Source organism: Stigmatopora argus, chromosome 18 (genome assembly GCF_051989625.1).
Source record: "Stigmatopora argus isolate UIUO_Sarg chromosome 18, RoL_Sarg_1.0, whole genome shotgun sequence".
Classification (NCBI taxonomy): Eukaryota; Metazoa; Chordata; class Actinopteri; order Syngnathiformes; family Syngnathidae; genus Stigmatopora; species Stigmatopora argus.
In genome coordinates, this window is record NC_135404.1 from 1,233,008 (window position 1) to 1,247,409 (window position 14,402).

General features: G+C 40.3%; 1 protein-coding gene across 4 annotated transcripts in view; it reads right to left on the bottom strand.

Annotated features, from left to right (window-relative positions):
* mbtd1 (mbt domain containing 1) overlaps window positions 1-7,905 on the bottom strand; it is a 142,032-nt gene extending 134,127 nt beyond the window's left edge. For 2 of the 4 annotated variants that reach the window (XM_077625638.1, XM_077625637.1), the window contains exons 1-3: window positions 7,730-7,904; window positions 3,868-4,072; window positions 1,913-2,046 (exon numbers count right to left, since the gene is read on the bottom strand). In XM_077625638.1, the coding sequence (XP_077481764.1) occupies window positions 1,913-2,046; window positions 3,868-4,072; window positions 7,730-7,750 (360 nt within the window). In that variant the 5' untranslated portion in view covers window positions 7,751-7,904. Of the gene's footprint in view, window positions 1-1,912; window positions 2,047-3,867; window positions 4,073-7,729 lie in introns of all 4 variants that reach the window. The other 2 variants (XM_077625641.1, XM_077625639.1) reach the window with 1 other exon arrangement.
* Between the last annotated feature and the right edge of the window lie 6,497 nt (window positions 7,906-14,402).

Consider the following 14,402-nt stretch of genomic DNA (forward strand, 5'->3'; position numbering starts at 1 on the left):
CACATTTTCATATGCTTTATTTATTTTAAGACATTAGTGAATCATTTCCTTATAATGTTCTCTCATTTTTGTGTGTTTCCTCAAACCTTTCATACAAATTGGGACACTGACCAATTTTAAAGGGTTAAGTTGGTAGTTGTGTGAGGATCGTGGAATGAATTAGAGAATTTACATATAAAGTACACCTCTACTTATGAATTTTTCAAGTTACGATAAAAGTTCTTGAACCAATTAATTGCGTAAGTAGAGGTACGATTGTACTGTTGTACTCAGTGAAAATAGGTCGTCTCTGGTTGATTTAAATAAAATAAAAATAAAAAGGTTATTGGGAGATTTGGTCCAAGTCTTTTTTGTCAGATTCGAGAGGCATTGGATCATCGAAGTAATCTTCAGGAAGCGCCGTAGGGGAGCTTTTCAGGAGAAGCTTTTGCGATAGGTTTTCGGCGCACTAGGAAGATGTTTATGGGCAGTTGTGACAGCTGTTTCTTTTTTGCTACATAAATGCTTCTGTCAAGGACATGAAACTGTCAAGATGATTGCCATATTCCATGGCTATGATCATGTTGTCTCTGGGACATTTTGCTTCAAACTGTGATCCATATTGAATGTTTCTAGCATTTCTAGTACAGTAATACGAGTGCCCCGACATACGAGTAATTTGAGATACGAGTAAAACTTTGACCAAATATTTATCTTGAGATACGAGACAAATTTTGATGAGCATACAGCGGACGCGAGACGCTGCTCATAAGAACATCATGGGCACCGTCTTTCCCGTCGCAACTCCCTCGTGTAATGTCTCAACGAGCGTTGCATTTTTTCAGTTTTTTTTTTCTTCCCGTTAATTAGTGCAGAATGGCGGAGGAGCTTGCTCGATAATAGGAGAGGAGCATAAACTACTTCTCATTGGCAACTGGCCGTGCGTTATCCTATAGTGGGGACATTTGTGTGCATCATTTTTGGAATATTTTGAATGGAAGAAAAAAGCAAACAACCCTCGATAGGTTGCATCTGAAAGTCAGGGTGGAGGCGGGGCAAATAGAGCCAACCCAGGAGAAATGTATAAAAATTCAAAACAAAATTTGAATTAGGTTTAGTGTAAGGTCCACTTCCGTCTTCTGTGCCGTCCAGCCGTCAATTAGCCGTCCAGACAGCTCTATTTTCGGATAAGTGCAACGACGTCGGCCCGGTGCCCGTAGTTAAATGGAATCTGATCTTCTACGTTGCCCCTCGTGTCGTCCAGTCATCGCTGCCCCCCAAAATGCAAGGCCGATGGCATCTGCCGACACGTCGCCATGAGCTTGAAAAAAATTCTGGGAAATTCCACCATCAGCTCCGTGTGGCTTCCGCATGCGAGTTTCAACCTGGATTTTGAACTTTTTATGAACTTTTTTTATGTTAAAGAAAAAAATCCACAATGTAGTGAAGCCACGAAAGTGCTTGATTGAAAATGTTTGATTTAAAGTTCAGTGCTTGCATTACTATTTTTTTTAACTTTTACTGCAAATGAACATTGGTTCCAAATATTAATTATTGGTCACCTCTACCACTAATAATCGGTATCAGTCCTGAAAACACCATATCTGTCGCTCTCTCATCAATGCTAGCATGTTTCATACTAGCACAACCATGTGTTGCGCCCATTGTGACCAAAATAAAGAAATTGCACCCGCAACTGAGACAGCGTCCTTGAAGCCAGTGAGGCGTGAAAATACGGTAAATGTTACGGACTACCACAATTATTTGCAAATGCTTGATTTCTTGAAGCTAGAAAAGCTACCATTTGATATTAGTTAAGGCTTGTGACATATCTAAGATTTGCTTTTTTTCCTCTACACAATTAAACAACTGAGTGAACATCCACCACTACTGGTAATTCAAAGGGTTGTAGACATTAGTATCAAACACTTACCTGGAGTCTTGCCAATATACTAGCCTTTTTAGAATTGGAAGAATAGCTTCTAGAACAGGAAACACTGCAGAAACGCTTTGTTTTGGAATAGAAAGCATCTCTGACTCCAATCATTCCACACATCTCACAGGTGGCTGTGAAACAAAAAGATGCAAGGGGGTGACTGTGGATAGTTAGGCATTTAAATAGATAATTTTTAACAATTACAAAAGAATACATATATTGTAATTTTTTGCAACATGCACATTTCTTATTACGATGAAGCATTTCAGTTGTTGATTGGAATTTCCTGTTTTTTAATAAAAAATTCAAAAACAATGTTCATGGATCACTGTAATTACCGTATTTTCCGCACTATAAGGTGCACCGCATGAGAAGGCGCACCCTCATTGAATGACGCATTTTATGTTTTCCATATATAAGGCGCACCGCTCCGCATTACACTGGTCTACTACGCCGCATTATACAGGTCTACAGTAGAGGCTGGGTTTACGTTATGCATCCACTAGAGGGTGCTGCACTAAAGGGAATGGCAACAAAACAGTCAGATAGGCCAGCCAAACTTTATTAATAGATTACAAATCAGCTTTCTGACAATTCCATTCACTCCCAACATGAATAAACAACTGTTTTTTTTTTCATTTCTCCGAGGTTAAGTATTAGTATTTTCGTGACACAGCAATAGCGTAATAACTCATGTTGAACAGGAGGGCAAATGCGGCATCCAACACGCACGCTCCGTCTCACCAAAGTCATCATTAATCGTGTCAGTAATTCCTGCCTTCCTGAAAGCTCAGACCACAGTTGAAACTTCCACTGGGAATGACGGCGAACATACAATTAATGTGCTAGATCGAGCTGAACCAAAATGAAATGCCGTTTTAAATATCTCAGCATTCACCGCGCACCGGAAATAGAGTCGGGGGCTGCTTGCCGTAGTTGCGAGAGCTGTTTCGGCTCAATATTGATCCATATATAATCGCGACCGGACATTTCGTCGACGGACAATTCGTCGCCGGACAGTTCGTCGCCAGACAGTTATAATAACAGACGAACTTAGGGTTTCGTTAAGAGGGGAGAGATTTGTTTTAGTTGAAGAGGAAGATATCGTTTTAATGGCAACTGACACTAATATCGATTTATTGGCAAAAGTATGGACTGGTATGCACTGTGTCTAGTATGTGATCTTTTGTCTTCAACCTACACAATGGACTATAAATGGAAATTAGCCCTTGGCTACAATCTTACATATATATGTTCATTAACATGAATATAAATATGTTCAATAATATGTGCTATCCCTTATTAATAAATCAAAGCAAAATCATGGAAAAATATTGCATATAAATGGAAACTTGACTATCTCAAGTGATACGTTCAGCAGAAAAGTCATTTAAACGAGAATGAGAAGTGAGGACAGATGTGTAAAATAAGGTAAAATTTAAGTCGGATTTGTGCATATTCTAATGGCATTTATGAAGATGTTGTATTCATAGATCTTTTTTCATTCATTTTCTGAACCGCTTTATCCACTTTATCACTCGCGGGGGGTGCTGGAGCCTATCAAGCTCGTATCTCAAGGTATTACTGTAATTGATTTGTTCCTTCCCTATCATCGCCTAAAGATAAATTCAAGCATTTTTTGCACCGTGACTATTCATCATGCAACATCTCTGAGTGACCGAATTTGGTAAAATTGGAAACAATGCATCACCACTCGCAATACACCACACAACGAAAAAAAAAACTTTGTTGGTGTGAATGCAGTTTAAGTTAATATTGCATTCAATTTGTCCTTGAAAGTAAAATTGTACTGTTTTTGGACTAGGTGTACAGTTGTTTGTTTTTTTAAACGTTTAAGCACAGGAACCGTTTAAAAAGTTACAGTTGTAAATAAACAAAACCCAATCAATTACCCATCACGATTTAAAATGTTACATAAATTGTGTACCAACCCATTCCAGTCTTTCCATCCGGATAAGTATAAACCTGTCCGTTGTTCTTGATGATTGGAAGATTAGCAGGAATAGAGGGCACAATCTCATCCTCGGTGTCCTCTGAACTGGAGCTGCTTGTTGACTCCTCACTACAGCTGTCATAGCCATCAAACATCCCAAAGGAATCCCTCCGCTTACGCTCTGAACGTGGAGTGCGTTCAGCCTTCAATTAAAAAAAATACATACAATGTACAGTCGTGGTCAAAAGTTTCCATACACTTGTGAAGAACATAATGTCATGGCTCTCTTGAGTTTCCAGTAATTTCTACAACTCTGATTTGTCTCTGATAGTGATTGGAACAGATACTTCTTTGTCACAAAAAACATTCATGAAGTTTGGTTCTTTTATGACTTTATTATGGGTTAACAGAAAAAGTGATCAAATCTGCTGGGTCAAAAATATACATACAGCAACACGAATTAGCAATTTTGGTGACTAAGAAAGTTGTGTCAGTGAAATGAGCTTCATAGCAAGGCCTCTTAACTTCTTGTGAGTGATTATGAGTGACTACAGCTGGTGACTTCTCTGAGGCCATTTAAATAGGGCTCATTGGATGCAAACGCCCACAAACGCTACAATGGGAAAGTCAAAGGAGCTCATCAGCATGGATCTGAAAAAGTGAATCCTTGACTTGAACAAGTCAAGAAAGTCACTTGGAGCCATTTCAAAGCAGCTGCAGGTCCCAAGAGCAACACTGCCATGATCAGGAAGAAAACGCAAGCTATCACCTGCTGCTGAGAGAAAATTGGTCAGGAGGGTGAAGATTCAACCGAGAATCACCAAAAAGCAGGTCTGCCAAGAATTAGAAGTTGCTGGAACACAGGTGTCAGTGTCCACAGTCAAGCGTGTTTTGCATCTCCATGGACTGAGAGGCTGCCGTGCAAGAAGGAAGCCCTTGCTCCAAAAGGGGCACCTTAAGGCTCGACTGAAGTTTGCTGCTGATCATATGGACAAAGATAAGACCTTCTGGAGGAAAGTTCTGTGGTCAGACGAAACTAAAATCGAGCTGTTTGGCCACAATGCTCAGCAACATGTTTGGAGGAGAAAAGGTGAGGCCTTTAACCCCAAGTATGCTGTGTTTTGCTGCAAATGGAACTGGTGCTTTACAGAGAGAAAATGAGATAATGAAGGATGATAAGCTTCAAATTATTCAAGATAACCTAAGGTCATCAGCCCGAAGATTGGGTTTCGGTGCAGTTGGGTGTTCCAACAAGACAATGACCCCAAAAACACATCAAAAGTGGTAATGGAATGGCTAAATCAGGCTAGAATTAAGGTTTTCGAATGGCCTTCCCAAAGTCCGGACTTAAACCCCAAAAGTGCCTAATTGAAGTGAAAATGGCCAAAAGTGCCTAATTGAAGTGAAAATGGCCAAGGGGCATGTTACCAAATATTAGCGCTGCTGTATGTATATTTTTGACCCAGCAGATTTGATCACTTTTATCTGTTCACCCATAATAAAGTCATAAAAGAACCAAACTTCATGAATGTTTTTTGTGACAAAGAAGTATATGTTCCAATCACTCTATGAGAGAAAAAAGTTGTAGAAATAACTGGATAAACTCAAGAGCTATGACATTGTGTATGTGTATGTGTGTATGTATATGTATATATGTGTATGTATATGTATATATATATATATATATATATATATATATATATATCAGTGGCGGGCGGTGCATTTTCTGGTAGCGCCTTAAACGTATCAATCCAACCCTCAAAAACTATTTTATGGCTATAAAACCTCTACTGCAGCTACAGCTGCAACACATAAAAAATAATCAATAAATTAATGCACAAAAATGGGGTAAAATCCACTTCCTAGCAGCATTTCATGATTAAATACAAATACTGGAGCTTTTCAGACATTAAAACCAGGCCAGGGGGTGATTTTCCCGGGAAAAGACAGCGATGAACGTCAATGGCGTACGTGCAAACATTGCCCGAAAATGGGGTAAAATCCAGCCGAAAACAGCATTTATTGATTAAATACCAATACTGGAGCTTTTTAGACATCAGAACCGGGCCCGGAGTATTATTTCCCCGGTAAAAAGACAGCGATGAACGTCGATACGTCCATACGTGAAATGACAAAAAAATGCACTAAAATTAGGTAAAAGCCACTTCCTAGCATCACATTACAACCAGGCCAGGGGGGTGATTTTTCCCGGGAAAAGACAGCGCTGGACGTCAATGGTGAAACGCCAAAAATTAAACTGGGGTAAAATCCACTTCCTAGCAGCATTTTGTGATTAAATACAAACACTGGAGCTTAAATACAAACACTGGAGCTTTTCAGATATCAGAACTTGGCCCACAATTGAAATATTATTTAGGAATATGGCCATATTTTACTCACCAAAAATCCTTTTTACACAATATCCATCCTCCTTTCTTTCTTCCTTCTTTCCTATCGCCATCGAAGCTAATGATGAAAGTCGAGCCTGTCCTGTCATATTCCTGGCATAGTCCGTTTTGAAAATGGCTTTAAATCAAAACAACAATATACTATTTACTTGTGGAGCTAAGTTAGCACACTGAAAGTGCCGCACACACCATATTCCAGGCTGTAACAGGCTTGCTAGTTTCGGAGTTGACTGCCCTTTCTTAATTATGTCCATTTTTTTTTCTGGAAAAGTCAGTCTGGAAAATAGCTTTGTGAGAGAAATCTGCAACAGAATTCATTTGTTTTTGCCACTGTCGGCCATGTGGGTGGAGTTTGCGATCTCTGGCTGCTTTGGCCCGCCTACTAGCCAATCATAGTTTGTGAAAGCAATGACATGTCCCAGCCAGCAAAATGCTAACGCCTATGAAAAATCATTGTGGGGTTGCCAACTCGAAATCTGATTGGTTAAAAGCAACAGTCTAGTTTAATGCAGCAGAGCCCGCAAGAACTGATTGTGAAGGCTTTGAGGCAGATCTGATCTGGCAACAAATAATGGCTGAAATGTGATTGGTTAAATGCATCAATATGAAAACACACACACACATCTGGAAGCAGTGCAAACAGGGGGAAAAGCAATGAAAGGAAGCTAGCAGACCATTTGGAATAATAAGTATTGATGGACAAAATATAATATGATTCAGATATTTCTTAGGCCAGCAGAGAAGGCCTTGCAGGCCCTGACGGCCCGCCACTGATATATATGTATGTGTATGTATATATATATATATATATATATATATATATATATATATATATATATATATATATATATATATATATATATATATATATATATATATATATGTATGTGTATGTATATATATATATATGTATGTGTATGTATATATATATATATATGTATGTGTATGTATATATATATATATACATATACATATATATATATATATACACATATATACATACATATATACATATACATATATATATATATATATATATATATATATATATATGTATGTATATATGTATGTATATATACACACATATATATATATATATATATATATATATATATATATATATATATATATATATATGTATATATCATATATAAAGTACAAAATAGTACACAATCATGGTGCTCAACAGTAGCATAGCTTGTTAGCGGAAACGTTATGGAGTAAGTATACCGATTATTTTAACGGGACAAAAAAATTAACTCGGGTGTCTGAAGCGTGCTGTTATTTCAGACACCCCTTGATTTTGTGCAACATATTATTTAGTTGAACCAAAGAAAGAAAGAACCTGCTCTGACCGTAAGAAAAGACAACAACAAAGGATCATCGAAAGTAAACCGATCGTGTTTGATCTTACATCGGAGGGTTGCGGCCCAAATTCGTCCTTCCACTTACCAAATCCCGTGTGTCTTCCATTAGCCCCTCATAGAGAAAATCTCTTAACTAGCACATCCACACTCACATAAAACCACCGCTTCTTGTTAAACTCGGGGTTGGAAAGGGGCAAGCTGTGGAGAACACCACACTAAGCACGATATCAACAACTTAAACTGGGGTTTGCGCATGCGTTGGTTTGAATCACTGTATCGAGGCATTTAACACCTCGCAAGATCACCATCTGCTGGATAAACATAGACATGTTTCAGTTTTTAACCAAGTTCTCAACTACGTATTGATCTATTTTTTTCTCTGAATATGTATTCACGACAACAGTACAGTGGCTCTACCTTGATGTTGGAGACTAAACATGTATTTTTGCATTGTTATATGTTTTAATAAGTATTAAGTACAGTGATTGTGAACAGATATGTTAATGGCTAAGACATTAGGACAAATGATAACATCTATAGGCACCGTGGCGGATGAGTGGTTATTACATCGGCCTCACAGTTCTGGGTTCGTATCCAGGTTGCATACCTGTCAACCTGGGCCAATTCCTCCCCGTATTAATGATTGGAATTCCCCGTATTAAGCAATAGAAAACCGTACAAATGCAACGCGACACATATTTACTCACATAGGGTGCACGTAAAAGTGTTATGGTCGCGCCGCGTTGTCGTGACGCGACCGTGAATGTATTTCATCGTTTCCTGTTTCGTGTGAAAGGGGAATGCGTGTGCGCATATCATGCTTAAAGCATGACAATATTAGCAGTTCACGATGACGTTTTCGTCTGCTACCAGTGACCGAGACGATCCGGATTAGAGCCGAAATGCGTAAAACGAGATCCGTTTTACAAAAAACGTACTTAAAAAAAATCCCGTACAAAAGTTGTTATACGGCGTACACAATTTGAAATGATCAAAAAACGTATAAAATACGGGAAAAACGTATAAATTGACAGGTATGAGGTTGGTCCATCTGTGCGGAGGTTGCATTTTCTCCCTGGAGCTGCATGGGTTTTCTCCGGGTACTCTGGTTTTCTCCCACATTCAAAAAGACGTGCATGGTAGGTTGGATTGGACACTCTAAATTGCCGCATAGTTTTAAGTGTTAGTATGAATGGTGTTTGTCTCCTTGTTCCCTGCAATTGGCTGGCCACCAATTCAGGGTGTCCCCCACCTCGTACCCGAAGTCAACTGGGATAGGCTCCAGCACCCCCGTTGTACGACACTTGTTAAGTTAAAGTGCGTCAGCAAATGAATGAATGAATCAGAACTATTCCAAATTTGTCCCAAATGGAGGATTTAACGGATGGCAGAAAGATTGTTTAAATATTTTTATTTTAAAAAAGTATGAATTCAACAGTGCTTGGCTTCAATCTGGCTCTCCTTTGGTACACAACCTCTCTAGTTTTGGAGAAGACTCGCTTTCAAAACGGATTGATGTTGCAGGCATGTTAAGTATTGTTTTGTCAGTTTAAATGTATTTGGATAAGTTGTTGTTGCTGTTGTTGCTCTTGTTGCTGTTGTTGTTGTAGATTCACCCAAGGCACCTAATGGTAATCCTCAGAAGCGCTAGACTCGCTATTGGGAGGCTGGCAAGTTCGCCGAAGGAGAGACCCAGCTGCCGGCAGTACTGGGCAGACTGAGAGAAAAAATAAACCAAAAAAAGAGTCAAAACTGAGGGAAATAGAGGAAAAAAGCACCTCCCATGGCACGAGTCTGGCTGTGTCGATATGGATTGGAACGCCTCCCGGGGAGTCCTTCGCGGGACACCATTAGAAGCTTCTGATGGATACACTGTGGAACATGTGGGCCAGTAAGTGAGCAGATTTTCTCCTCTGGGAAGGTAGGGTTCCGAAAGATAATGCTGACACTCAACCGTGGCGTCAGCTGTGGTGATTTGGGATCGTGTTGAACCTAGTAAAAAAAAATGTTGGATTTAATTTTCAACTTCACCAATAAATATGTAATCGCTGTGCAACTAATAACCAATGCGGCTGTCCGAAAGATCTCATAGGCTTTCTTCTTTCTCAGCAGTTTTCGGCTCTTCCTCCCCACTGGTTCAAAAATAAATGATTAAATATACTTTTACTATACCATACTTGCCAACCAACGGTGTAGTGTTTTTTCCGCCTGATTTTGGTGCGGGTAGTCTGGGTTCGATTCCCACTCAGTGTCCGTTTCATTGTGCCCTGCAATTGAGTTGGAACCAATTCAAGGTCTCTCCCCGCATGCTGCCTGTGATTTGACTGGGATAGGCTCCAGCACCCCCCACGGCCACTGTGAGGATAAGCAGTATGGAAGATAAAAGAATGAACATACAATACTTTCTGTTTGGTTAGAGTAGTGGTGTGCAGACCTGTGATGTTGATGGCATCCAGTTACTACATGATTCTGGCACATTCTGTTGGTAACCTGGAAATGGTATATTGTTTATATGTTCGGGTCCCATATGCAATTGTTTTAAATCGTGGATCCAGAATGGTTGCCATGGCCAATATTCTTATATTTTCCACAATACACCTGGTCATGAAGTTGCTGAAGGTTTTGTAGCAATCAAGTGCAGTTTATCTTCCATACCATCCATCTTTGAAAGAGTCGCCGGGGTTGCAGGAGCCTAACCCAACTGTCTTTGGGCAAAAGGCAGATTAAACCCTAGACTGGTTGCAAGTCAGTCGTAGGGCGCACAGAGACAGACAACCACTCACATTGCCACAGAGTGGGAATCGAATCCAGACTGCCCGCACCATCGGGTGGCCGCAATAAAGTGGTGTGATTTGCAAGTCTCGACAATTTAGTAGTTAATTTATGTTGCACCATGCGAGTGATCGGGTTTACTTGTGATGCTGAAACTGCTTTCTCAGCCGACAATTCTGTTGACACCAGACTGGATGGGCCAAGAATATCTAAACATTGACTGATTGGATCCAAATCTGTGAAAGACAGGTGAGATGTCTATCCTCACAGCTAAAGCTGCCCCGACTGGCTCTCATTGTTCATACTGCCGGTACAGCATAAAAATTCCACCATGTCTCTACTTCTTAGAGGAGTTTGTGGGCTGGTTGGATTAATTGATGCTGCTGTACACTGAGTTTTTATCTGGCAGATGTGCTCGTCCTTAAAAAGGTCACTCTTTTCCTGGCTTTGGTTCTTATTGAATTGAATGCCTTCATTTTCTTATACAAGTATAATTAGATTTAAAGCTTCACCATGAAGTGCACAAATAAATAATCAATACATAAGTAGTCCACATAATAAGTAGTCCACATAAACAAGTAGTCCACATAAACAAGTAGTCCACATAAACAAGTAGTCCACATAAACAAGTTGTCAACATAGATAAGTAGTCAACATGAATAAGTAGTCACATAAATAAGTAGAAAAAGTTACTAAAGTGGTTAGCAGCTGAAGTGGGTCTCATATTGAAATGTGTATTTTGCCCGTTTCTAGTCATGACTCCATGAGTCTCAAGCTTCTCCTTAGTAGAGCTCTGTCCTGTAGCCAGATGTGTCCTTGAAGACTTGCAATATTGTCGTTATCTTCTATTTGCCGGTTCATAACAAATAGCTTACTGTATGAAGTAGTGAAAATCCCAGCCTTGTTCAGTTTCGGTACCACCCTCTTGAGAGAATAAAGGTGAATGTAAGTTGTCTGTCTCTGCGCATTTGTGGACGACAGCCTTGCCTGTGGTTCACCTGTGCCCGGAATATTCTGTAATAAAAGCTTAAAAGTCACAGGCTGTATTTGGACAACCAGCATCTTCCAAATCCGAAATTAATCGAACTCGAGAAGGTAGACAGAGCCTATGGAGATTTAGTGCAAGTAGTGCCTATTTTACTACTAAATTAAAATGATAAGTTTATCATTAGGTATACTTTAATCAAAACAGAGACACATCATTGACATACTCTAGCTACAAACTTGCAAGGAGAATCAGTCCCCTGGCATCGTCCTTGCCACCGGGATATTCTGAAGAAACGGCATCCTCCTCTGTCCATTTTGTCGGCGCATAATCAAAACACTTAAGGTAATCTGATTCAAACAATTGCATAAGCTAACTGAATAACACCTTTAAGGTAAAAAAACAACTGCCACAACAATTGCATATCAGGTCGGAAACCAAAAACACCTGCGTAAGAATTTGCACAAGTAAGCAAACAATTTCATATAAGGTAAACAGCGACAGTATTTTTTAGAAAATATGCGAGTATTTTCGGAAGTTGATTCGATTATCGCCATCTGCCGGAATCCAAGTCAAAGCAATTTAAGAGTCCTTCGTAGATCTTCATTGCAAACTCAGATCAACAGTCCCCCTGGAACATGGTGTCCTGAAAACAATTAAATGTCCTCGAAAACAACTGTGGGGGGAAGTGTCCTCGAGCTTGCTCGGTCCCAACTTAAAATATAGCCCAAATTAAAATATAGCTCCTATCCCTATTAATGATTAATGAACATATAATAACAACCCAGAATAACCCCAACATAAAATGATGTGCAAGACATGCCACATTACTAAAGTTCAGCAAAATTGCACTCAACATAATATTTACTGCATTATTAGTAAGAACAATCTTTTTACTCAGGCCTGTGTCTCAACTTTTTGTCTCTCATCTCATCTTCTGAACTGCTGTATCCTCATTAGGTTCACGGGGGGGTTCTGGAGCCTATCCCAGCTGAATCCGGGCCAGACCCTGAATCGGTGGCCGCTCGCAGGGCACAAGGAGACAGGCAACCATTCACACTCACACCCATACCAAGGGGCAAATTAGTGTCCAATCAGCCTACCATGCATGTTTTTGGAATGTGGGAGGAAACTGGAGTACCCAGAGGTGAGAACATGCAAACTCCACACAGGTAAACTGATCCTGGATTTGAACCCAGGAACCCAGAGCTGTAAGGCCGCCGCGCTAACCACTCGTTCCACCGGGCCACTTCACTTTTTATTCTGTCTCGTACATGTTCTGCTGCGTGTGACAGTGGAAAATGTTCGACACCCAGCAAGATGCTTTCTAGCTCCATATTGTTATTTATGAAGTGCCAGTTGAGGCCAAGATAGGCATCCATGTTGACAGATGTCCACATATAGGTCAGTCAGGCTTACTGGTCTTGCTTCTGCACCAGCAGAAGCAGCTTCTGCTTTTGGTGAGGTCTCAGGGTGCTTTGCACGTAAATGATGCAGCATTGAGGAGCTATTGTAACTAAAATTCAACTCCTGTGCAGATGAAGCACTTTACTTTGCTGGGCCTAGCTAAATTAACGCACTCCCATGCGTAAGCGCTTTCTCTCTCGTACAGTGGTACCTCGACATACGAGTACCCGACATACGAGCAATTTGAGTTACGAGTAAAATATTGAGCAGATATTTATCTTGAGATTTAAGACAAATTTTGATATACGAGCAGACAGCGGACGCGAGAGGCTGCTCATAAGAACATCATGGGCACTCTCTCTCTCCCGGCAACTCCCTCGTGTAATGTCTCTGTGGTCACAACTCCCTCTTTGTAATGTCTCTGCGAGCACTGGGCGGAGCGTTGCATTTTTTCAGTGTTTTTTCCCCCGTTAGCCTGTTAGCTCCCGTTGGCGGAGCGATCGCTAATACCACTGGCGGGCCGTGCATTTCACACCTAGGCCTTCATTAGTGCTGTCTGTGAATCAATCCAACAATAAGTATTTTATGGCTATAAAACATTTAATGTAGCTACAACTGCGACACATAAAAAAGAATCAATAATAACCTAAAAAAATGAAATATTATTTAGGAAAATAGACATTTTACTCACCAAAAATTATTTTTATTTATACACAAAATCCATCCTCCTTTCTTTCCTCAAGAAGATTTCAATTACTCTGTCGTACAGATTACACTTGCGTTTCAGGTCCATCCAGAAGTTCTTTTCTATCGCCATCAAAGCTAATGCAGTCGAGTCTGTCCTGTTGTATTTCTGGCATAAGTTTTGATTCCGTTTCGGGCTGAAAATGTCCGTTCGACAGAAGCAGTGGACACGGGGATGGTCACTGTCAAACCCACTAATGTGTACAGCCACCCCATGCTCTCACTCAGATTTTTCGTCTGAAGGAGGTCAAGATCAGTGGGAGATTTTCCTGTACAATCATCCGTGGCATACATTACAATCAGTTCTGTTCTTAACCGAGGCTGATCGAAAAGTGCTCCGTGGCTCTGCATTAAAATGGAGAAGGCTACATGTGGGAAAGTTTTCTGTTATTCCCGAAACTTCTGCGGGTCGAGGAGGGAGAGAAACATCAGTCTTTCGTGTTCTTGAAATCTGGTTCACGTCTAGCAAATAATATTGTCCAGAATCCTGTCGTGGAGTTGGTGGTAGGGCGCGCGAGAATCTTGCGCTTGACCTCTTCATGCGCTTGGAGCACCCGCACTGCGTTCAGTGGCTTCCTAGATTTCCTCATATCGGCTCCTCTCGCGCTCAACTGTGTCACAAAACTCCTTCAGTCTTGCAAGACAAAACTGTACATCCAGTTTGTTGTTATGTAGTATTGAAAAAAGCACATCTGAATGCTCAAAAATGCCATTAAATGTGTGAAGCAAAAAAACAAAATTCAAAATCATCCAGATGTGCTTTAAATCCATCAGCACACCACACAGATTCATTCACCATTACAGAGACAAACAGTACTTTTATTTCCCTTCTGATCTCTTCCTCCATCAC